The following is a 26,660-nucleotide window of genomic DNA, read 5'->3' on the forward strand; positions in this document are numbered from 1 at the left end:
CATGAATCATTATAACAACTTAGTTTTAGAGAAAATGCCACATTGGCAGTTCTATTGTGTTGAAACAGCTAATATTAGCTGTTACAAATTATTATTCTTGCACTTCAAAAAACTAATAGCTAATGCAATTTGTTTTTTCAAAGACTTATCGAAATATTAATAAATATTTCTTGCACTTTTATCAATCTTATTTAAAAAATAATTTGGTAAAATGTGACGTTCGCGTTTTTATAGTTGTGAAACAGGTAATACGTAGGTATTATGTTTGCGTCTTTTTAACATCTTTCTGCTAAAAACTTACTTATTTTACATAAATTTGCTAGTACAGATTAAAATATAAAAAAGCACGTTTGACAATGACATGACTAGATTGTTTTATGTTAAATTTATTTTGTTTTTGAGCAAGAAACTGACCTATTTATGTAGATTTTATATTAAATCATAAATGAACAAATTAAATTGAACGATATGATGCTTTTGGTCCTTTTATTTTGCTAATTTTTCTCTAATGAAGCGAAAATTGCTTAATTTTTAATTAGGGGGGAATTAAGAATAAGGTAAAAATTATTTGTTAAACGCGTTATGCATTTGATATACTTTAAATGTTTCCATATTACATTCTTTAGTCACAATGTATTTACCATTTTTCAATAAATAATTTTTGAATTAAATACCGCGCCTAAATTTACTGTTGAACACGCATGCGCATAATTTGCGTCAATTGTGCTTCGTTTGTGTCCGTAACACCCGAACATTCCCGAACGTCACCAAACGACAGTAGTAAAATGGCGGCCAGTTTATGATAGTTTATTGTGACCAATTTTCGTCCAAATTAGCAAAAACCTCGTTATTATGGTAGTTAGTTTTGCTTAATTGCAACAAACACTCCTAAACAATGGACGCAGTCAAGGCATTTAACGCGGAGGTATGTAAAATCGTGTCCCTTGCTAGCCCCCTTAACGGCTCCATTTCCCTTGTAGCTTTCGTCCCTGTACGAAGTCAAGCCTCCGATTTCCAAAGCCAAGATGACTGCGATAACGCGGGGGGCCATCAAAGCTATCAAATTCTACAAACATGTAGTGCAAAGTGTGGAAAAATTCATACTAAAGTGCAAGCCCGAATACAAAGTGCCCGGTTTGTACGTGATCGACTCGATCGTGCGTCAGTCTCGGCACCAGTTCGGTGCTGATAAGGACGTTTTTGCCCCTCGATTCGCCAAGAATATGCGCCAGACGTTCATCAATTTGTTTCTGTGCCCCGCGGAGGATAAGGTGAGTTTTGTGCGCTTTTTTGGGGCCCAATTTAACGTCTTGATGTAGAGCAAAATCATCCGGGTGCTCAATCTGTGGCAGAAGAATCAGGTGTTCGCCCCTGAGGTCATCCAGCCACTATTTGACCTCGCTGACCCCAACAACCCCATTCATAAGGAATTGGGGACCCCCATGCAGTCCAACGGCAACAAAGGTTGGTATTTGTTTTGGTTTCTTGACGTTTTGATTACATTTCATGTAATAAAATGTACAACGTGCCGGAATGTTTTTGTTTTCGTCTGTTTTGGCACGTTGTATGGCGATGGTATTTGTCTAAATGACCTGTTCGTATTAGGTTCCCCCGCTCTTCAAAAGACGCCCACCAAAGGTTCACAACAAGGTGTTGATGCGGCTCACCTCGGAGGAGCTAACTTGGTACTTAAACGGTTCACTTTAGATTTGCGACTGTTGTTATGAGTAGCAGTAAATCAGTACGGCTGTGCTGTCAACAGTTGTCAAAAATTGATTTTGTTTTGTTTTTGACAAACTGGTGACAGATAAATTTATCTTAATTTTATTTATATTAGAAGATTGTAACAAGGAGCTATGATGGACATAAACTGAACAAAAATAAGGAATTTGAATCAGGTTTCAGACACATTTGTCTAAGTTTGAAGGTTAAAAACGGAGTGATTTAGATAAATTTTAATATTAGGAAGTTTTTCTTTATTTAATGACAATGTAATGCTTGTTTTTCATCATGTTTGCAAACAGGAGTTTTTGTAAATCATATTATTCATTTTTTTTATTTTAAGCAACTCTTATACGGGGTGATTTTTTAAAAACGATCCACTCTGAATATTTCTGAAAATAAGCAAAAAAATTAAAAAATGTGACAGGTTTATTTTTATTGAAAGGTGGACACTTTTTAGTGTACTTTTAAAGGTTGTAGCACCAACCTCCTTTGTAATACAAATAATCTCTTCAAAATTCACCCCCTTTGTGACACCTCAAATGAAAGGTATTTTAACCAGGAATTTGGTTGTTTTTTTTTTTGAGTTTTGAGATTTAGCAGAGTATCAGAACAAATTATTGTAAAAATTACCTATGACTATATGACTAAGTATCCTATGAATTTTAAACGTGATGTGCAGCTAAATCGAAATTTTGAATTCAGTCAGAAGTGATGGATCCGTCAAAAAAAGCAAAAACGCTTCAAACAGAAAAACGACAGCTCAGACTACTTAAGTAAGCACGAGAATGTAAAACACAAATCAAGACAAACCCCACAATTACACAATTGAAACAACATTGCTGAAAAATGCATAAAATGAGGAAACAACTAATCAAAAATTTGACAGCGATGACATTTCTCAGAAACTACAGTAGTCATTTGAACGAAGCGGCACATTGAATTTAAATTTCATAGTCGACTTTTTAATAAAGAACCATTTTTGAACAGTGGATGTAATAGCGTGGATGGTAATAGCGTACCATGTAACTTTATTAAAAATTATTAAAACTCAAAAAAAATTCTGGTAAAAATACCATTCAAATATGGTATCATAAAGGGAGTCACGTCATTTATAATTTCAACGGGGTTGTTTGTATTACAAAAGGGGTTGTTATTGCAACTTTCAAAATACACTAAAAGGCGTCCACCTGAAAATAAAAATTGACCTGGCAGGATTTTCAATTTTTTTGTTTATTTTCTGCTCATTTTTTTAAATCACCCTGTATAATTGTTACTCATGGCGTATTTGTAGAAGTATTAATAGTTCCAGACACCATCAAATTTGTAAAAAAATGTAATTTTCACACAAATCTATTTGAGTACTCAGAAATAACTGAATATCTTTGAAAAAAATGTTATTTAAAATGAAACTAAATGCAACAGTTTAACAAAACTATAAACAATTTTATCATTCAATTTATTAAAGAATATAACTTTCCAAAATTAATTATTTTGTTGTGGCTAGTTACGTGAACATAATTTAGTGTTGGGTTCCAAACACAGTGAGGGGCAAAATTGTGGACTAATCTTATCAAAATTGATAAAATTAAGCGTTGACAATGCTCTAAACGTGTCAATATTTTTTGAAAAATGCAATTAGATTTCACACCCAACTTCATGTAAAATTTTACACGTTTTGAGATTTTGAGTAGTTGATGCTTTCGCTACTTTTATGCAAACCCCAAATTTTTAGTCATTTCGATTGATCTTGCAATTGTCCAAATGGCAATTTTAAAATAATAATGTTGCATAAACTTTAATACTAATAAATAACAAATAAGTCTAATATTTAGCAAAAAGAAGATTTAATTCTTCATTTAAATAAAATTTTAGAAGTGCCATCTTCTTGAAAAAGAACATCACTGCGGTCGAATTTTTTTCGTACTATCGGGCAGGTCTTCGTAATGTACGAGTACTTTACGAAGAGCTTCCGGACGTAAATTTTCAATTTTTTCATTTGTGGTTTATTTAGAGAAAAGACGAACGACTAATTGGTCGTTTATATTTTTCCAGTTTATATATTTCCAGTTTTAAGATGAAACATTTGTCTTAAAATTTAAATTTGCAATTTATATTTCATTTGCGCAAAACGCCTTGAGTTTTTTACTACTTCTGTGTCGGAATTCTGACTTAAAAATGGGAAGAATTTTATTATGAGAAAACAATTGCAATAATTTAAAAACAAAAGAATTTGGTGTAGTTATTTGCATTTCACGCCCATACCATGAAAATTTGGGATAACATTAAACCATCAAATTAAAGCGTGTTAGAAACTCTATCGTTTGAACTATTATTTTTTTTTTTGGGCAACCAGATGTATATATTTATTTTTTCAGTGGAACTAAAACTTGAAACACTATGTACTGTTGTAGGTTTTCACATTTTTGGAACACTTAGGGAGAGCTAGCGATTTCAGTTTTTATTTTCCTGAAGCAGTATGCAATGTGTTCAAGAATTATTATTTATCAAGTCACCTAAGAAATTAGAACGTAGTGTGTGCTGCTTAATTCAAATTGAGGCTTCGGATCTAAAAACGAAAGAATATAAAACAACATAAATCACGGAAATATAAAACACAAAGTAAGACAAACCCTCCACTTGAAACAACTTTGCCTAAAAATGCAAAAAAAATTATAAAAAGGTAATTCAATGATTTGACAGACATGACAGTACTTACTACAAGAGTCATTTAGATGAAGGGGCACATGGAATTTGAATTCCATTGTCGACTCGGTGAACAACCATTTTTGAACACATGGTGTTAAATTATTTCTGTTCACTTAAATTATGTATTGGAAAAAATAAAATGGCTTATCAAAAATTAAATGTCCCTGCATGTAATATTAAACTAGTTGTGTGTCTTCTAAACAGAATGCTTAAGGGGGAGATTAGTATTATTTATTTTTATTTTATATATTATTTTATAATTTTGTTTTTTAATTAATTTAAAAAAATGTACTACGAATGAAATTTACCTAAAAAACAAACGCTTAGTTTAGAATATAACGTGTTGTAGTCATCCGCAGGTCGGGGAGATTTATTAATTGACATTGAACGTTTACAAAGAGATCGTTATTATGTTTGTAAAACTCGTCATTTTACTTGAATCACGTAGTACAGAAATGTTGAATCTAATCTATTTTTTTAATTTGGTTTTAAGTTACAAACTATAAAAAATTTGAATTTAAAAAATGACTGATGTATGTACTGTCTTGCCAAACCTTTTTTTTTTTTCAATTTGTTTGCTTTATTTTTTAGTGCTTTGTGTTGTGTGTTTTGGCGTTTATTGATTTGAAGATTTTTTGTGTCAAGTTAACGAAAACTGCCATTCATAAGCGAAATTAATATTTACACATTACATTTAAATTTAATTGCTGACATTTAAAATTTTTTCTGTATTAAAAAATATAGAAGCCGTCAAAAGAGGTTTAATATGGAATATTAGAATAATATTAATTCCAATTCAACTAAAATATCAACACAGCATTTTTTTCTCGAAGTTAGTTATTATAAATTATTGGTGCATTAAAAAAATACATGTTTTTTGTGTATTATTATGATTTGCGCATCGTAATAACCAAGAGAGAGCTATAATAATTACACTAAAAACTTGGGCAATTTAGTAGAACAAAAATGTTTACAAAATTTCAGAATTTTTTTATTACGCTATACAACCATCAAATTTTTTTAATTGAAGAAATGGTCTGGTCTCATTTTATATCTAAATAGAAGAAGAAAATGTGTTAAAAACATACATCAGATGATAGATCCTAATATTAACTATTTTTGATTGTTTTTTTTTAATTGCTTTTGGGTATCAAATTTCCAAAAAATGGCAGTAGTAACTAATTCTTAGAGAAGAACTTGAATTTTTATCAAAATTTGTTTTAGATTAATATTTATATTAATAGAAAAAGTGTTTTACTATACCCAAAATATTTTATTTAAGTTTAAAGCGAAAATTGTATTTTGTTGAAATTGGTGTTTCCTTAGTTTTTGTAATGTTTTTTTTTTAATTTAACATAGGGGTTAATGATGTGATCTATAATTCTCAATGTATACATTTTTGCAATTTTTGAATGACTAAGTACTAAGTCATCTAGAATGACTGTTACAATTGGCAGTCCTGAATATACACTGTGGTTTTTATTTTGCTGAACATAGCACAACACAAAACACTATTACTTTTGTGTTCAATTTAGAAAAAAATCATATCAATGCATCTAGTAATAGGGTTCTTAGATCTTCTGTATTATATAGTAAAGAGTTTATTTCGCTGATCGTTACATAGCACATATAACACTATTAATTGTAGAGTTTAGTCCAAATCTGATGGCGAACTGACATAGTCAAAAATGACTAAACTTTGACATTAAACATGTGTTTACAGTCTTAAAAAATTATAAGAAAGTTTGTAAGACGAAGAATAATGGACACATTATTAATAATAACAGTAATATTTCTGTGTTTCTCGCCCTCGAAAATTTATTAATGTTAAAATCACAACTAAGAAGATTTCAAAGAAAAAAATGCATGCCCATATACAAGGTCTATCAGAGATACGTGTGTTAATTAACGTAATAAAACTGATGCAATACAACATTTCTGTATAACATTTGGCAAAATTCTTAATTATTATTTTTACTGTTTTCTTCTTTTCTTTTTTCCAAACGAGCCGCTCAATGTGTAATAATTAGCTTGTATTCATTGCAACAATTTTCCCTGTTGTTATAGAGTGTTAAAATTGTCAGTTTCTATCACAACGAAAATAGTTGAGCTTTTTATTTTTGTACTCATAGGCGGGTAAACATTCCAGTTTGCAATCTTTTCTAAATTTTAAGTAAATTTCAAAAGTTTTATTGAAAAATTACAAATAGAAAAAATGTTTTATTTGTTGAGCTTTGTTACATGTTAAAATTATCACACGTATTTCTGATACACCCTGTATTTCATTATCTTAACCAAGTCGGTGCATGTCACTGTCAGTTCGCCACCAGATATGGAACAACCTTTATGTTCTTATGTTCAATTTTAGAAAATCCCTGTCAGTGCACTGCGAACAGTTCCATAGAAACGCCAATGTTCAAACTTTACTGCTCTTTTAAATACACCAATAGGATCATTTAAAAGTATATTCAGAATTGCCACTTCCATTTAACAATAATAATAATCCAACAATTTTCTTAGTTTCTACAACCAATTTTTATCAAGCAAAACTACTGATGATGCAATATTTATTTATTTGTTTATTCGATGTAAACAACTCATTTCTCTATGTATTCGCACTTTATTGTTTCAACCTCGGAATTTGTAGATCAAGTAATTTTTGTTTTGTTTTTTAATTTATAATTTTTTTTTAACTGAAGTGTGAACATTTTGTCGACAAATATAATTTCCGACTCATGAATGTTTGTACTGTTTGCCGCAAAAATTAGGTTTCAATTAAAAAGTTCGCAGAACTTGAAAACAAAAAGGCATTTACAAGACTTTTCTTACGATGCGATCACATTTTTTATTACAAATTTAAAGTCGTAAGTAATAATATTTTGAAGGAATTGAAACTGATCACATGGAATAAAGAATACTTTGTATAATTTATTACAGTTGGATTTAGATAATTTAGGTGTGAATATATTTAATTTAAAGAATATTTAATTTAAATAAATATTTAATTTAAAGAATTTAGTCAACTTGGATTCAGTAGTTAATAGAGTTATTTGGGATATTTATTTGTTACAATGTTTTTAATAGTTATTAATTGATTTCTTTTTGTAAACAAGTTTTGGAAGTATATTATTAAGATTATCAAATTTGTGTCTTTAAAAGCAAAAAATTGCGTGCAAATATTTAATTTGAGTTATTGAGTTGTTTTTATAACTATAAGCACACATATTGTAAGATTAATTGACACTTAATTAGGAGTCGGTTTATAGAAAGCTCTGTTAAAATTTAATTCGTTGTTAAAAGTTAACAACGTGAATCAATCAATCAAATTGCTTCAATTTAATTGCAGATCAAATTAATGACGCTTCTGTAAACCGGTCCTAAGACTATAAAAATGTCTTCTTTCGGATTTATAAAAGGGTGTTAAAGTTTCTTCGTTTAAAATATTTAAAACATTGATGTATATGAAGAGCGTTTGGGGAACTTAGTATAAATAGTTAATTTAAATTAAAAAATGTATGTTTCGTATTTATGATTTAATTTGGTTTGTTTCAGAATTTAACCGATCCGAATATCCTCATTCAGCTCCAACAACTTCAACGCCTACTGACACGCAGCGGCGATTCGTCTTCAAAAACGGATAGTCAAGTACATTTTGACAAGAAGTTGTTAGATTTCGATTATGGTGACGACGATGATGAAGCACACTCTTCGCCGAAAGCTGGACCGGCACCGCCTCCACCCAACGATTCCGTTTCGAATTTATTGACAAATCCGGAAGTTTTGCGCCAACTTCAAACTATCCAACAAACGATGACTGCTGGACAGGGAGAATTGGATATCGACAAGTTGAGAAAATTACAAGAGATGAAACAACAAGAAGAGGAGTTTGATAAACATCTGGCGCAAACTGTTCCGGTAGGTTGGCTAAACTGATTTTTCAGGGAGGTAGAAACAATGGATGCCGAGTTTAGTATGTATGGTGGATATTTTTAACATCTACTTTACATACCAGATTGACACTCATAAAAAATTGTTGGAATTGTAAAGCAAATGTAAAAGCACCGTTTTTTGTTTTGTAACTTTGCAATATGTGATAGTTGTTTTTGCATTAAGTGCTTAAAACGACTTGAAACTAATAGGCATTCGAGTGTTAGAAAAACCGTTATAATGCAGGGTGCTTCACATTATTTTACGAGACCTGCACCTGCAAAAAACAATCAACAATATACCTACCCAGGGGTATGTAACCGGTCTATTATTTTTTGGGAATAGAAATATTGCAATGCTCTTTTTATTATCCAATAGATCGACTTGAATGAACTCCACAAACTAAAAATAGTATTATTACGCACAGGATGTTGTATACATGGTGGTGAACTAAAGTTATGTTTTTTAAATGAAACTTGATCTTTTTGCATAATTAAATTCTACGCAAAAAATAATGTAACTATATAAACTATTATGGGTCTCTCTTTTCGTTTCGGAATTATTTAACTTTTCGTTATAAAAAAGACCAATTTTTTAAAAATCACTGCGACGTCGTTTATAAATATTTTCCGAAAAATTTGCAACAGAAAAAAACAGAATACTTTGTAGTTTTAGAAAATAGATGACTTTTACTTGAAACACGGAAATAATGTACAGGATGAGCCAAATCGCAAAAAGTTGAATAACTCATTTTTTTCAAATGAAACACTGTATTGTTTTTGATGTATCGATAGCATTTTCGATAAGCTTTCTAACGGTATGGGGTTGGTATAGCAGATTTTAAATATTTTTCGAGATTTTTCTCGAAAAATTTTCAAAAAAATGATTTTGTTACAAGAAAATTTATTATCCTGGAATCTGATAAGTAAACAGAGGAATTAAAAGTACCGTGCCATTGACGGCGTGAAGAGTGCGAGATAGGCAAACCAACGCTGCACACTTGAGGGACTACGAAATGAATTTGCGATTTTTATTCGGTTTAAGACGTCCACGGTGTCACGCTTTAAACATGCGTAAGAGCACTAATTGTAAAAATATTTTTGGGATGACTTTTTGATTTATTTTAAATTCATATTATTATTATTATTTGCACGGCGCATCTGATGGATGACGAACAAACTACGATAATACGTCATAGTAATAGACCAGCTTAATATTGACGGCGTACTCCGTACGGAAATCGGCACGCTTGGACTGGTCGATTAACTATTGGTGCTATTTATTCCTCTTATTACTGATAAGTCAAATGGTAATTTATTTTTGATATTTACTAATGTGACTAATTACATTAGTAATCTAATAATTACTTGATACATAAATGAATTTTGTTTATCAACAATTAATAATAAAATAAAAAATAAAAATTTTTGAAACACTTTAAGAAATATTTTAAATTTGCTATACAAACCGCATATCTAAGAAAACTTTTGAAAAATACTATCGATACGTGTAAAGAAATACATGGTGTTCCATTTGAAAAAAATTGTTATTCAACTTTTTGCGTTTGGGCACACCCTGTTCATTATTTGCGTGTTTTAAGTAAAAGTTGCCAATAGCTAAAACTTCAGGATATTCTGACTTTTTCTGTTGCAAATTTTTCGGAAAATAGCCATAGGCGACTTCGCTGTGATTTTTTAAAAATTGGTCTTTTTTATAACGAAAAGTTAAATAATTCCGAAACGAAAAGCGATAGAATCCAATTATGCAAAAATATATAGGCTGTTCTATTTAAAAAAATGTTACTTTGGTTCACCACCCTGTATACAACACCCTGTGTACAAAAGAAATATTTTTAGTTTGTGGACTTCAAGTTAATATATCGGATAGTGAAAACGTCATAGCAATATTTCAAATAATAAAAAAGTTATAGACCGATTACGCACCCCTGGGTCACTATGTATATTCCAATACGAACTCGATTACAAATTTTGAAAAGTTGGGTAGGCTTCTTGAGTTTGTTTACCTCATCAAAAAATTACAACGTTTTTAGTTAGTTAGTGATTAAGATATATACACTTATCGACAAAATTATCGCATCACATGAGAAGATTAATTTTTTGTGCTTAAATTTAAAGAAATAAGTTAATCAAAAATTAATGAAATAACTACTTAACGTTAAATTAAACTAAACCTACAACTGCAACGTCAACAATTAACTTATTGATTATCAAAAAAGCCAAAAAGTCAATGTCATTCGAATCAGATTTTTGGCTTGAATGAGATCTACTAAGGCATTCAGAGGCAATCATTATTACCTGGTATTACATCCTCGAGCCCGGATAAGTGCTTCCCTTCTACGTGGTCTGCTATGATTTACACCAATTTAAACAAAACAACTGATATCCATCGAAATTACTTTAGAATGCTGCTACCCTATATTATCAATTTCAGTACAATTTTAGTTTAGAATCATATTAATTCCGTCTCTTGATAGAACACCTGATAATTAAAATGATTAAAAGCTTTTTATAACTTAATGAAACAGAGATTAGTTTGACATTACTGTCATAGGTTTCTAGAAATTAAATAATTAATAAATTATTAAATAATAACATTTTTTATATCTGATGGTTTGTGATTTTCGTATATTTGGATGCATATATTAGGCGCAGGCCGTGTAACATTGTCTGAAACAACTAGTACAGGTGCTCAAAAACTCGCACACTAACTCAGTGGCATGTTGATAAAAAGCATGTCTTGATACGATAAAAATCTTGAAAAAATTTCTAGTCATATTTAATCTGGAGCTACAAACTTATTTTGTTAACTTCTTCAGTTTTTATTATATTCTAATGTTTTTATGTTTCACAATTAAGTAGTTTTTTCCTAATACAATGATGAATAATTATTTTTGTACTTATAGCTTTTTGCTCCAGCATGTGGGAAACAGACTTTCCCGCACTGCGGTGTTTTTTACTTTGCAACAATGGCTAGGGACATTTATAATAGGTTGGTATCGCTACCGTTGAGATGGATGATAAATGACAGTTGATGTCAATTTGATGATTGTTTTGACCTGTTACCAACTCGCCAGAAAAAGAACTAGATTATCAAAAAAAAGATTTTTTTGAGATATTCGTTACAAAAATTTTTGTACCTAACTTGTTTGTAAAGCAATTTCCTACATTCGCACTTCACGCAGCACTCACTGAGCTCGTTCAGCAAACAAAGTGCTCATGTGGGAAATTGCACTTTCCAAACTCGTTAGGTAAATATCTATTTTCAATTTATTATCACTCTTTAGCTGTTTGTTTTTTGAATTAAAAAAAATTAAAATTCATCAAATTCTATTGCGATTACGATTATTAGACAACCGTTGCCAGATATTATTTATTTAAAATCCATTATTTATCAACAATTTAATATATTGTTTTTTATATTTTTACTTTAATGCGTAAACATTTCTTTACTTCATACCATTGAGTTGGTGCACCGGTTTTTGGGCTTCCTGTATGTTATAAACGTTTTCTCTACAAAATATTTGAATGTTTAAAATATTTCAATGTTATTTTTTTGTCATTGCAAGAAATGCATGAGTGCATCTGAAGTAGAATTTCACATTTTGTTGCTCATGAAAATATGATTAAATTCTAATCATAAATGGATTGAGCGGTCTTAATATTCTAAGAAACTTAAAATTTTGACAAAGGTTTATGACTTTTCAATTTCTTATAACTCATTAATAGTTTTTTCAAAACTATAGAAATGCTAATGTCGCATTTTATCGAATTATTTTTTTAAAAAAGGTTGATCAACAATATAAAATAGTTATTAATGGTTAGATCTCTTTTTGAAACTATTAATTACATTAGCTATTAATTTTTTAAAGTACATGAATAATTTATAGCAACTAACTTATAGAAAAAATGCGACGTTGGCATTTCTGCAGTCTTGAAGTCTGAGCATTTAGGGAATACCAAGTAATAAATTTTAAAAGTAAAAAATTTAGGAAATTAAAAATTTTGTTTGTTAATACAGTGGTAAAATATACCATGAGATCGAAAATGTATTCAATTGGAGCAAGCCTTAAAAGTGAAGTGTAACTTTAGCCACATCTTAGGCTGTGAAAAACTGCAGGCACAACTTGCACTAATTTAGAAGACTTGATCTCATGGTACTAGTTAGTGTTTTGTTAATGTTAAAGACGTTTTCTCGAGCCGAACGAATTACAGTGGTTTTGTTTGCTTTTCTAAAAGTGGACAAATTATTCAAGAAAAGTTTACTTATAAGAGCAGGTATATAGTTTATTATAATGGAACTCCATTATCATTTAACATGATTGTTGATTTTCTGTGATTTTCTCAATGTTTTAAATTTTTTTTCTGGACAGCAGCGTTTTTTGAGGTGAATTACTTAGGTTATAATAATAATAATCTATATTAATATTAAAACTGAATCTGATCGACATATTTGGAGCAAAATGCTCTCTAATCTTATATAGAAAATACATATGAGAAGTGTTAGAAGTGGCGGTAGAAATGGCACAAGATATATTCTCTTAAATGTCGTTTAAACAATTTTGAATTGTTTTTGAAAGAAGTATTGTATGAATTTTTAAAATTTTGGTGACTGTGGAGAAGTTTGGGAGTCAAAAATTATTATAAATATGAGTGAATTGACCAAAATGATTTAGGTGATTTTAAAAGTTTAAAGAAAGTGGATTTCGTTTATAAATTTTAATAACGTTTGCTGATCTTTAAATGATTCTAACAGAACTTATTATTTTTTATAATTAGACATTATTCTAGTAGGACGATAAAAATTTCGATAGTCTGAGATTATTGTCAAGATATAACCTTACTGAGAAGGGTCTATGAAATTTTGTGCTATATAAGTTATAAAGATTTTGTTTATTTCTCATAAATTAAGATTAAATGAATCCGAAAGTCTAGAGATTTTTAAAAATTGTGTATTGTGTATTTTTAGAAAAATTCTTTGAGAATGAGATTTTTAAAACTTACCGCTTTCAAAATTCATTTGACAGTTGGAGGCGCCACAATGGTTTCCGGTTGAAAATTGTTATCGATTTTGAGATATGTATATAAAAATAAAAAAAAGTGTAAAAACACATTTTTTGATGTAATAGTTCGGTTTTGACAGTTCTCGAGGGCCGCCTTAATTTCAATATTTCAATAATTCATTAAAATAACTAAAGCGGACACCTATTTCACATTTTACCACCAGGTCCTCAGAATATTGGTATAATATGTATCATGTCCATTAGTTGCATAGGTCAGCTGATTTCATAGATTATAATTAATCTATGAAGTTAAGCAGCTCTCACCCCGGTCATTCCTTGGATGGGTGACCGGATAATGTAATGCCAAAACATCGCAACTAACTCGTCTTTCGGAGGAGACGTTAAGCCGTCGGTCCCGGTCACTACTAGTGGTCGTTAGGTCAGGTCAGAGGCTGTAGATGCGACCTGAAAACTCTGGCACTTGGGTGATGGCATTACCACCATACGCATATTTATATTTATTTTTTTTATGTCCATTTTTATTTTCTATGGAATTTAAATATTTCCAAGTCAACTGAATTAAAAAGATAAATCTAACTCTGACAAGCTTTATCTCTCTTGTGAGAGAAATTTGATTTTTCTCATCGAAAACAGTGGTATAAGGTTCCTAAAAAACTGCACCTGTAATATAAATATAGTAATACCTGGTCATTTTCATTATGTTTCGTTAAACAAAATGTTACCACGTTGTCATTTTTTTAATTCATTTATCTTAGACGATAGACACAGAACAGAGTTTAGGAAGTGCTGTCAAATGTAAAACCAAATTTGTACAAATCAGCGAAGTGATGGTGTTTTAATAATGCAGCAAAACGAAATCTTCGAGAATAAGACGTTTAAAATAAATGAAGACTAAAAAGCAAAATATATTTTTTTTTTCAAAAAAAGTAAGATGCCTTAAAAAAGTAAAACATATTTTTTTATTTCAGAGGAGAATATTTTTGCTTACAAATTAGGATTCTAAAATTTGTAAAAGCTTTGGGAACGGTCATAAATCATAAAAATAACGTCATTACAGAATTACTTTCTTGAATTGAGCCTTCTATAAATTTTAGAATCCTAACTTCTAAGCAAAAATATTCTTCTCTGATAGAAAAGAGCATGTTAAAGTATACGTGGATACTGAGCTCTTTAAAACACGTGCGATTTTTTCGAGCACGACGCGTATCTGTAATTAGTTTTAAAGACTAGTTATCTATGAATACTTTACGTTATTTTTTTATTGGTACACTTTGAAATCATAAAAACTGATATTAATATTACAAAAATTGGAAATAAGGTAATGTGAGATCAGTATACCTTTCGTTGTCATGGAATTGATTGGAATTGTTGTTGCTTTAAATAAGCAAAATACAGACTGATCCAGAAATACTGAGTCTGTTGGCAACACTGGACTTAAATTTTTAAGGATACTAATGGAATACGCTTCCAGTTAACAACAATTTAACATTCTTGTGGGGTTCTACGTCAAATAATTGTCAAAAAAAAATCGAATTTGGTTGCAGTGTTGCTATTTACGAGCACAAATACTTTCAAATGTGTTGCCAACAGACTCAGTATTTCTGGATCAGTCTGTAGATTACCAATAAAAAACATTTTCTTTGATTTTTTTTATTTTATAAAAATGTGATTTTTTGATAAATTGAAAGCACCGCTACCAACAAAAAAACGATTTGTAGTACACTTGTCTTTGTCGCATATTTTGTTTAACTCTGTAGTTTTCTTAAACCTTAAATTAAATGAAAATCACGTGTAGTAGGGTGTTGTTCAAATTGATAAGATGATGTTTTTACAAATTTGATAATTGTCTAGTAAATTTTGATATTTTGATTGCATTTGCAATTTCAGAAAAAAATTGTTAAGAATATACAATATAATATTGTAGTTTAAAATAAAAAATTTTTGAGAAGATTTGAAAGTTTCATTTTACAAATGAATTTAATAGAAATTTTGGCCAAGTTGTACCAGTTCGTGATATTTGAAAATTTATACTGTAGGTGTGTGTACTAAAGCACTCCAACATTTATATCGTATTAGCCAATATGTAATTAGGAACTCTTGTTTTGTTTTGGTACATTTTTAACATTTTTGGTTATTTGGTACTTTCCCAAAACTTCATGCATGTTTGCTAGATTTGTGTGATTTTTTAGTTTAATAAAAACGTAAATTTGATTTATTTTAGAATCTTCCTTTCGCTGCCGAATGTGAGTTCAAACCTGGCACAAATTCGTCCCTTTTGGGTAGTTCCTACTACCTTCCACCGACAACCGATCTATCTCAACCACCACCAGGTTATAAACCTCAACAATCGTACGAAATGGGCCAACAGCAAAATAACGATAACGACGTGCAATTTGTAAGCGGAGAAGGCGATAACGGCGCCGATGTCGAGGTGTGTACGAATTACATACAACATTTTTTTACAATTCTTTATGTCAACATTGTTCAGGTGATAACTTTGGATCACGGCGATTCTCGTAGTCCTTCGCCGGCGGATGATCGTTACAGTCGTCGAAGACGTAGCAGATCTCGAGAAAGATCTCGTGAACGACGCGACCGAGATCGACGATCACGTCGATCACGTTCGCGATCGAAATCAAGAAGACATCGTTCGAGATCACGTGAACGAAATCGTGTCAAAGAAAAGGAAACGGAAAAGGATAAAGAGAGGAAAAAACGTGGATTACCAGCCATCAAAAAGGATAATTTGAGCGGTAACAAATCACTTAATATTATAGAATTGTTTTAAATATTTTTTGATATAGTGTGTAGTACGACGTTGTGGGTGGGGCATTTATCGAAATTGGTGCATCAGGAAGATCTGTCGAATACATTTGGTGAATTTGGTGATATCGTTAGCATCGATTTGATACCACCAAGAGGTTGTGCGTTTATTGTGATGCACAGAAGACAGGATGCTGCCAGGTGTTTGACTAAATTGAAGAATCATCTATTGCATGGAAAGGCCATAACGGTGAGTTGATTTCTTGATTTCGATTGCGACAATTCGGAAGAGTTCGATTTCTTAACTTTGAAAACAGAAGTGCAAGAAAATAGAAAAGTCCGGTCTTCGTTATGTTCGAAATTTATTATTCTTTTAATTAATGGCATCGACCATTAACCGACGAGTTAGTGTTATTTAATGAAAGCGCTTTTATTCTTCGAACGTTTTAAACTAATATACACCAATTCGGTATTTGTTTAGAGAAAATCACAGGCATGTTCAACTTCAATTTTTAATAATTTGAGAAAATATTGAAAAGATAATAAAAAAAAAGTGTAATAAACCCGTTTTCACAAAATTTTGAAACATGAAGCGCTGCCCGAATAGATATTTTATTTATCGATAATTTTTTTTAATTAATTACGATTAAGTATTAATAATACTCTTATCTGTCCGCAGTTCTTCTGTTTGCATTTTTTATTTCGTTCTTAAAATTTAGACGTGCTAAATACAACTGCGATATCTTCTAATATTATCGGAAGTGTCGAAAACGGACAGGTGTGATTTGTGCGTCGTGTCGTATTAGTTTTAGTTAAGTTTCATTCTGTAAATAGTGTTCAGTGGCTTTTTAACGTTTATTTTGAGCATAGCGTTTAATGGTGAATGAGTTCGTTTATTATTAGTTATGAAATTTGAGTCACATAGAGGCTTAAACGTGTTTACTTTAATATAAAAAAAACCTGAATATGCACTTATTTTTTCAGCAATATTTGCTATCGTATTTATTAAAATACGATATATACCTACATTATGGTTCACCAATTTCATAGATTAAGCTGTTACATGCTACATAAAGGTATAATCCAATTTGAGATATAAAATTCGATATATGAATATCTTTTTTTCATGATTGAAGAAAAAGTTTACTTTTGCTTGGATGTAAACATTTTAAAAATAATTGATTATAAAATATTTCTTATTGTTTTGTACTCGAAAACTACAGTCGTTTATGGAATCGCAGGTAGGTTTATAGTGCGGAATACTACTTATTTTTATTTGGAGTTTTAAAAGAATGTGTCTTGATTAAATAATCTGTTCTAAATCGAATTATATACACTGTTGTCTTAATGACAAGTGCTTAAGGGGATATGCTGTTGAAAAAGGACCAAAAGGTCTTGTGAATCCGTGCACGTCATATTTAACTATGTAATCATAATACAATTAGTAATAGCCTTATAAGATCAAGAAAATTTATCTTTTTAAACATTGTGAAATCGTATGGAAACAAACTAAATTCTATACTATTGGATAAATTTTCTGATCATCATGCATCAATAATGGGGGCGGTGTGAGTGTGATACAAGTGGATATTTTGTGAGTTGTAATTTACGCCAAAAGTGGAGCAGTAAACTAAAAAAAAAATAACTTTTTACCTGACATTTTTGTAAATTTGCTTTTAAATCTTATTATTTTTAATTTTCGTGTATAGTTTAACATTGCTTTGCGAAAGAAAATGCTCATTTTTGGTTTTCTTGTTTCCCAATTTGTAAATTGTACAGTATCCTAAATTTATTGCTCCACCTTATACCGTGTGTGGAAAAAAAAATTAGTTTGTTTTTAAAAATTTAAAATGATCGAATACAAAAAAGCATTAGCAACACTTATTTTGTTTTTTTTAGAGTTTAATCAGATATTGCTCGTTTCATATTATTTCCACACACGTTGTGTACAGGGTTATTCATGTGTAAAATAATGGATCAACTTTTTCACCATTCGAATACTTTTCAGCGTTAATGGATGTCATGTACAACTGAAAAATTTATTAGTAAATATAAATTCTTGGATTCGTTTAAGAAAAGGGATCTGTTGTCATACATTTGAGAAATTGGTTATTTATTATTATTATTTGTGGATAATCCTGTATGTTAGAATGAATGAGGCAAGTCTTTTGCACTTGATATTAACTTAATTTTTTCATTTATTTATTTTACAGGTCTTCTTCTGCATATTAGCGCAATTTGAAACTGGTCTAATAAACCTATTTATTATTTAAGAAAATATATTTAAGAAAACTAAAGCATACGGACAATGAAATCATGTACTATTTTTAATTACTGTTTATATTTTAATATCACTACCAGTTTCAGATTTTGCAATAAATTTCCCTCCAATTTGCCCATGTACGACCCTATCTCTATAAATAAAATCGGCTTTTTATTTCCAGCTGGCATGGGCTCCCGGCAAGGGCGTGAAAGGTAAAGACTTGAAGGACTACTGGGAAGGTGACCTTGGTGTCTCTTACATCCCTTGGAGCAAACTTAAGCCTGACATCGACATCGAAATGCTTGAAGACGGCGGTATGATCGACGAAGATACTATGCCACCATGGATGAAAGCAAAGGTGGCATCCGTCACTCCAAAACCAGCCCTACCACCATCGACCGATTCGGTCGATACGAGTCAACCGCCTCCGGTGCCCGGCACCGGTCTATTGCAACCGCCTCCAATGGCTCTGCCCCTCGTTTCACCTTTTCAATTTGGCAATCGTCTTCTGGGAATCCCGCCTGGGATGCTTCCAAATGTTCCGATTGGTGTGCCACCTCCTAATATAATGCCCAATCAGTTAGTCGGTTTAGGGTCACCGTTCCAAAGCCAACTGATGATGGGAGCTGAACAGAGCCAAGGACAGGCATCGACGACCGACGATGGTTTGTTAAATATGACGCAACCGTTTGGGATGATTCCGCAGCCGCCGATTGGTTTGCCTGCACCACACGACGACAATATGGATATTGAAATGGAGGATGCGGAAAAGCCAGAAAGACCGATGTTGTTGAGTGAGCAGTTGCAAGCTTCGTTGGCGCAATTCAGCAGACAAGATATGGGAGATATCGACGATAGGAGAGATAGGGAGAGGAGAAGGAGTCGTGAGAGGGATAGAGATAGGAATAGGTGAGTTGAGAGACAGGTGATGTATAAAGGGTGGGGAAGTTATAATATGACGTGCACGAATACCTATTTAATTGGTTTAAGCGGATTTTATGCGGTTTGACCAAATTGTATTACTGTGCCACTCGCTTAGCGCCTTATTTTATTATCTGAATTTGACAAATAGTAATTTATTATACAAGTAAAGTTGTTCATTATCTGTGAGTGATGGGTTTCTGAAACGAGTGAGAAGCACGAGTTTCAGAATGGAATCACGAGCAGATAATGCCAATTTTTCTTTACGTGTATAATACATAGTTTTCTTTTATAGGTACATCGAGAATTTTTTTTAAATTTTTTCACCGATAGAATAAAGAAATCATCAAATAGAATTAAAAAAATCGCCAAATGGCTAGTTTATTCTATCTTGATTTTTTTGTATGGCTTTAATTAAGGAAATTTATATAATTAGGTGTATTGCTCACCCCAAATCTGGGTACGTATTGTAAATCTAATTTCTCCCTTTTCCCTTCTAAGGCGATATGAACTACTTTTTTAGTCAACTTTGACACTGACAATTGTTTATAAAAAAACAGACCATAACTAAATGAAATAATAATAATAATAATCACTTGTAGAATAAAGGTATACTACGTCTACTCGTATTTATGGAATAAACAACAACATTATTAATTCCTATAAGAGAAAAACTTTTATTTATAATGAAAATGCTCATTTCCAGGTGTTGGTAATGATTTTCATACTTCTGTTGTTTGCGGACGTCATTTTCAAATTGTTCACTCTATTCCTCAATATAAATGCAAATCTTAAAATATTTTTTTTATGAATTAATTTGTTTGTTTTCTGGGACACATTTTTCACAGCAGTTCAAGTAAAACTTATCTAGTTTTTATCCAATAAAATCAAAAGTGGACAATGTTGTCGATATAAAAAAACTTTCTTCATATTTTTGTTTTGATATTTTTAACATTATTGAGTATTCAATTTTTTTAATAAAATTTACAGTTTGAAAAATATGCAATATTTTTCTTAGTGAACGTATCGAAACTGTTGGAAGTGTAAAGGTGAAATTCTACTTACTATATAATTGTATTAAAAATGTTTCTTTCTACACAAGATAGTTCAATTAATATGGCTACGTTTTTAGATTAATTTTGTATTGAGTTTTAAATAATGTAGTTCAGCGACCTTTGGTAATGCAGAAGAAATTTCTAAATAATTTACTGATAAATAATTAAATAAAATCAAAATAAATAAATAATTTAGTCATTATTGTTGTTGATATTGTGGAATTATGTGAACAGGAACAGTACATTGCTTTGCAGAGGCTGTGGCAGGACTAAATACTAACTTAGTCTCTGAAAAGCGATAATTTGAAAACAAAACGCTCGTAGAAAATACATAAACATTATTGTAGAGAAAGTTTTTATTAGTTCAACAATTAAGATAAAATAATTGTAATTGATAGATATAAGTTATTTTAAAAGTTTTTTTTTAGTTTCGGAGATCCTCTTTTCGGACATCCAAAATGCATCACCCTGTACATAGCCTTTTATCCACTACTGACTTGAATTTTACAGAAAAAAACAATGTGTTAGCATATTTTTTTATTAAACGTTATAAAAATAGTTCACATTTGTAAGAAAGTAATTTTCAAAAAAATGTTACATAGCCCCTTCATTCCACTAAGCCCTTAAATTATAAATTTAATTAATCAATTTAAATTATATTTCCGTAATTTGCCGCCATTTTAATGCTTTAATGGGCATCTTAAAGCATTCAACATCATCGAGTGTGATGTCATAATAGTCATTATTTGACGGAACATTAAAAAAAATTAGGTTGGCAAGAAGCAAATTCGGGACCGTACTTTTGCTAATTTCATAAATTTCAGAGGGCGTTCATGCAAAATTACCTTCATTATCATATTCTCTTGTTTTTTTGACAATCTTTGGATGAAATAAAAATTTGAAATCAATGTTTCACTTTCAAAATTGTGACATTAACAATCGTCACAAAAATTCCTAAATTGACGAAAATAACAAATTTTGGGACAAATTATAAAAAACAGTATAAAAAACTTGTTTTGTAAGACCTTGTAGCACTGATTCTAATGCCTCTCGTTTTTTGAAATTGAATTCGTGTGTCAATTTTTATATCTCAATTTTTTTCTTAACTTGTCAGTAACTTATCTTAACTTGTCAGTAACTTATGATTTCTTCTTTGCTGCAGGGATAGAGGAGACCGTGGCCGAGGTATGACCCGCGATGGCGCTTACTCCGACCGCGATGACAGCCGAGGTCGCAAAGATGACCGCCGAGACCGTCCGAACCGTTGGGGCGACCGTGATTTGGACGTAATGGATCGTCGCGAACGTGAAAAAACACTAAATGACCGTCTTCAACAGATGGCGATGCCAAGCGAGATACCTTACTCGAATCATGACAGACCACCTCGTGACCTACCCCCTGAACCCCCGGAAATAATGGATCGTCGCCTGTACAAAGGGGGTCCACCGATGAATCCCGACATGGTGGAGATGGACATGTACGATATGCGAGGCCCACCTCCTCCCGACGACTACGATCATGGTATGAACGGTCCGCCACCTCCCATGATAGATGACTATCCACCACCAATGATGGACCATCCTGACGATTGGATGGACGGTCCGCCAATGCATCCGAGAATGCATCGGGACGATTACGAACATGAACGATTTGGACGTGGACGGCGGGATTTCAGGGATAAGTTTGAACCGAGGGTGAGGGGGCTGCCGCCAGGAGGGGATTATTACCCACCCCCGCCGCCGAGAGATGGGTTTGGGGGACCAAGGCCACCCATGATGCGAGGACCGGATTTTCCACCGCCACCGAGACAAGGGATGAGAGGAGGAGGGCATAAGTTTCATCCAAGGGGGGGACCTCCGCCGATGAGAGGATTAAGGCCGAGTAAGTTGATTTTGATTTATCAAACTTTTAAAAAGAAAGTTGTATTGCTTCCGGTAAGACAGCAAAGTCAATAATACTTAATAGTTAATTATATTATACGTGCACTAGGTATAATCCTACAGCGCGAAGTTTTAATATTAAATCCCGAAACGAAATTTAGGGCTTTAATACAACTGAACAATTAAAATGCCTAACGCACAAGTAATGAACAATCTTCATTAACTCAAATTTTTCCACGAGATGGCGCTGATTAGAATTTAACTGAAAAAAGGTGTTTTTTTAATGCCAAATGGACAAATAAGAGAGGTATTTTCTCAACTTCATTTATCCATAAAATATCTTTTTTTGTGATTTATGAGAGCTTAAGATTTTCGTGTTGATTTAAAAACTCCACAAATGCCTTGTAAAAATCCGGATACCGTTGCTGTCAAAAATGTGTAAAAATGTAGTTACTACAAATAGTAGTTTTCTAAATTAAATATTACTTTGAAGAAACTTGTGTAATTTCACTTCAAAGTTCAAGTGCAACTTGTGTATGTTTGCTTACATAGGAAATAGGAGTGTCCTGTTTGGCTTATGTAGCACAGATTGTTGTGAGAGGCTGATCGCTGTTTATGCATTTGATTTCTCCTGCATCAGAGCTTTGTTTGAATCGTATTGAATTTTCGCAACTTTTACGTTGCCTTTGTTTTACTACATACAAACTGTTCCGACTAAACCCCACATTAGAAGTATTGAGAGTTCTAATAATGATAATAATCTGAAACTTTGTGTACAACCATAATCTTTCAAGTTCTGCTCAATGAAAATATTTTCAAGATGGCAATACTTCCGGTTATACTGGAAGTCGCTATCAACCTCCTTATTTTAAATGGAAAGCTATATTTTTTAATGCGTTTTTGAATTACTAGAGTTATTTTATAGTAGCTTTCATAAGCTTTCCCTGTACTTAAATTTATCCGTTTACGAAATATTTAGGGTTTTTAATTTTTTTTTTTGGATTTGCACCTTGTAGTGCAAAAATCGATAAATGCCATTTTTAAAAATTCGGAAATATTTTTCAGCTCATTTGAAAGAGGAAGCGTAGATCGTTTTCTTGTTGCTTTCAAATTTCTAAAAAAGTTAACAAACCCCAATTCTTTAAAGTTAAATTTGCAGAACTTTAAGCACCCATAACTCATTTCTTTGAAATGAAATGACAAATGTTTCATTTCACTAATTGGTAGAGAATTTAATTCTGCATCGATCTGTATTAACATTCCCTATACTTATGTTTAGTGGTTTTCAAGTTACAAGAAGTTTTTGTTGGAATTGAAACATTCATTAGCCTTAGGCACCGCCATAGGTCTTTCTCATATGTTGCCATGGAAACGAAAGAAATGTGTGAGAAATTAGTTTTTTAAACCAACATTCAATGAATTTGTTTTGTTTTTAGGGGATGGATAACACAATTTGGAACAGAGTTTATCGTTTAAGTTTAATCAGAAATATTTTTATGACAAACTGCAAAAATAGCTGTGGTTAGTAAGAAATTTCCTACAATGACAAAAAAACTAACATAACTTGAAAATTATCACAGATAGGTATAGGGAATACTAATACAGCTCTATGCAGAACAAAATTCTCTTCCATCTAAATGAAAATTGGGGCATCCCATTTGAAAAAATTAAATTATGGGTTCTTGAAATTAGATATAGGCCTTCTTTTTTAATTCTCCAAATATGATTTCGAAATCTCTAAAACTAAGCGAGTAACCGATTTTTTAAGTGACAGGTGTTTCCAAAATTTTTCAAAAAATCCTAAATATCTCAAAAACTGTTAAACTTCGATATAGGAAATGCTGATAATAAAAAGGAAAAGCTTTTAAAATAACAACTAATTCAAAAATGCAGTGAACAACTTAGCTTTCCATTTAAAATAAGAAAGTTAATAGCGACCAATATAACCGGAAGTGTTGCTATCTTGAAAATATTTTCATTGAGCAGAATTCAACGGATTGTGACTGAGTACCAACTTTCAGATAAATATTTTTATTAAAACTTTCAATACTTCTAATGTGGGGTTTAGATGGAACACCCTCTGTATTTTGAAGGCGATTTCGGATTTTTTTATATTAAATACGCAAAGTAAAAGTTTTTTTGAGCTTGAGAATATTAAGTTTTTGTTGTGACCTTTCGGTCGAGACTAACAGTACATACAGGGTGATTTTGAACTGGTGTCCGTAACTTAAACCCTAATTTATAGAGTATAGGGAGATACATCTTAGGGTCATTTTGAGAAGTCATTCCATAAAATTTGAGCACCGTATTGATTTATTGACTGTCGCTGGAATAATGAGCGGTAAAAAGTTATTGTAATCAATTGTAAAAAGTCCTAACAGCTGAGTGCCGCACGTAGTTATCTAATAATAAAGCAAAAAAAAAATATTTGTATGAAGGACTATTCCATCATTCTTTGAGGGGTATGTTTACGTTATAAGTATGACGTTCCCTTTATTTTTGAACAAAAAAATCAGTGGGCTATCTCCCCCGAGAGTATGTGAGGGATGACCTAATTTTATATGGAATATATGGCCCACCATTTGCCCTTTAACACTCTTTTTTTAACAACCGGAGAAGGAAGCTCTTTTGTCGGGGGAGGTTTTGTCGGTGCGCCGTTATTGGTCTATTACTGTAAAAATTACAGCTGTTATTTAACTAAGTGTTTGTTTACTGTTATCGAGAATAAGAAAGATCATAGAATCGAACGGACTCTTTAATACTATTACCATATTCGCCTTAGTGTGTGCATTACGAGAATCTGCATGTGTTTTATTCTCCAATTTGTTTACAGACCGGCCCAATTTCGGCCCTCGTTTCGAGCACCCAGACTTTCATCGCGGGCCGCCCGGAATGTACGATGAGCCGCCACACATGAGACACCGCGGCGGTGGCGGCGGCCGTTTTGAGGACCGCCGGCGCTCACGTCAAGATTTCCACGAGAATGTGCCCGAAAATGACCGATTCCAGAAACGAAGTCGATGGAGCGAATCCCACGACGAGGAGCAGATTGCCGAAACTGAACAAAACGGCGGCGGAGGCGGAGGAGGAGGAAGTGCAGAAAACAAGGGCGGAAACACGCCGTTGCACGACGAACCGCCAGTGAAAAACGAGGCGAGTCAAGAGGAGGCGATTGAAGCGCCACCACCACAAGTGACGGAAAACGCCGTCGATGAGCAAGTGGCCGAGTAGTTAGGGTTTTAAATAGGATAATATGTTTTGAACAATCGGACAATGCTTAGCTGTGATAGTGTAGTGAACACAGGTGATGACCCTTTGTCTTGTCATGTTTTTATATCAAAGGAATAAATTATTTTTATTAATTTATTTGAATTCAATTAATTGTCCAGGTTTTGTTCAACTAAGGTGATTTACAACGAACGAAAGGTAGGACCATCTGTGTTCACAACAGCTGAGAGGAGGAGCCCAGTGCCAACTTTCAAACGGAAAGTTTGGTGCAAGGTACGGTCCCAGTTCTATTTTTTATTCTTATTACAGTAATATATATATTCATATGATGATGTGTAAAAAGAATGTGTTGTGAAATGATTTTGGTTTGTAACATTGTACATATTTTGTGTTAATTATTTATATCGGATTTTCTAACAGTTAGATAGACTGCTGTTGCATTAACCGATTTGTAGGCTTTAGATGGAGGAGGGCCGATGTGTAGACAAATTGCATTTTTATTAAAAAACGTCGGTTTATTCCTCTGTTTGCAATTAATGTACAACAATTTTCGAAAACTGTCACACCACAGTTAAAAATATATATTATAATTTGAGATTTTTGGGTGTACATAGGATTAAATGTTAAGTCTTATCAATAATAAATAATTCATTATAACTATGATTTATCATTATCACGTCCAAATACAGTTTTTAAGATCAGTTTTGTATGTTTTATCCCGCCCTGAATGATGAATTATAATTCATTGGTTTCAGCCGCCAAATTGCCTCATCCACTTCACACAAATTACGATAATTATATTTTTTCAAAAGTAAAATTCATCGCAATCTATTAACTGATAAAATAACCTTTCCTAAAATCTAATTTAACTTGCGTTGTAGTCTCATTTATATTTTACAAGAAACTGGTTCCTATTATGTGAATAAGCTGAAATTTTGCATGTAATTTCCATGACATAACAATTAAAATTGAAATAGAAGAAAAATTTTAACCATAGGGCGTATCATCTGCAAATGTAAATAAAAATCAAAACATTTAAAAAAACTTTTGTTTAAAAAAGTAAAAGGATAGTGTTTTTATATATGAGAGAACATATTTGCTTACATGTTAAGTTTTTAAAATTCATAAAACTTGTCAACTGAGCAAACTAA

General features: G+C 31.9%; 1 protein-coding gene across 2 annotated transcripts; it reads left to right on the forward strand.

The window, feature by feature from the left end:
- The first annotated feature begins 746 nt into the window (after positions 1–746).
- Positions 747–25,647, forward strand: Isha (Insulator su(Hw) mRNA adaptor). Of its 2 annotated transcripts, XM_008199861.3 has the most exons (12): positions 747–925; positions 981–1,271; positions 1,320–1,464; positions 1,606–1,685; positions 7,984–8,346; positions 15,621–15,830; positions 15,888–16,152; positions 16,204–16,412; positions 18,607–19,334; positions 21,564–21,687; positions 21,739–22,282; positions 25,115–25,647. In XM_008199861.3, exons 1-12 carry the CDS (start codon positions 896–898, stop codon positions 25,510–25,512), a joined length of 3,387 nt encoding a protein of 1,128 aa, XP_008198083.1. In that variant the 5' UTR covers positions 747–895; the 3' UTR covers positions 25,513–25,647. The 2 variants fall into 2 exon arrangements, with proteins under 2 accessions (XP_008198083.1, XP_967119.1); XM_962026.4 differs by having other exon boundaries at positions 21,564–22,282.
- The last annotated feature ends 1,013 nt before the right edge of the window (positions 25,648–26,660 follow it).

The sequence above is a fragment of the Tribolium castaneum genome, chromosome 7, assembly GCF_031307605.1.
Source record: "Tribolium castaneum strain GA2 chromosome 7, icTriCast1.1, whole genome shotgun sequence".
Classification (NCBI taxonomy): domain Eukaryota; kingdom Metazoa; phylum Arthropoda; class Insecta; order Coleoptera; family Tenebrionidae; genus Tribolium; species Tribolium castaneum.

Bases quoted from the DNA above. Each gene is read 5' to 3' on its own strand.
- Isha (XM_962026.4), top strand. From the start codon at position 896: ATGGACGCAGTCAAGGCATTTAACGCGGAG. The intron at 16,153-16,203 runs GTAACAAATCAC...TTTTTGATATAG, and splicing joins CAAAAAGGATAATTTGAGCG to TGTGTAGTACGACGTTGTGG. The intron at 22,283-25,114 runs GTAAGTTGATTT...ATTTGTTTACAG, and splicing joins GATGAGAGGATTAAGGCCGA to ACCGGCCCAATTTCGGCCCT.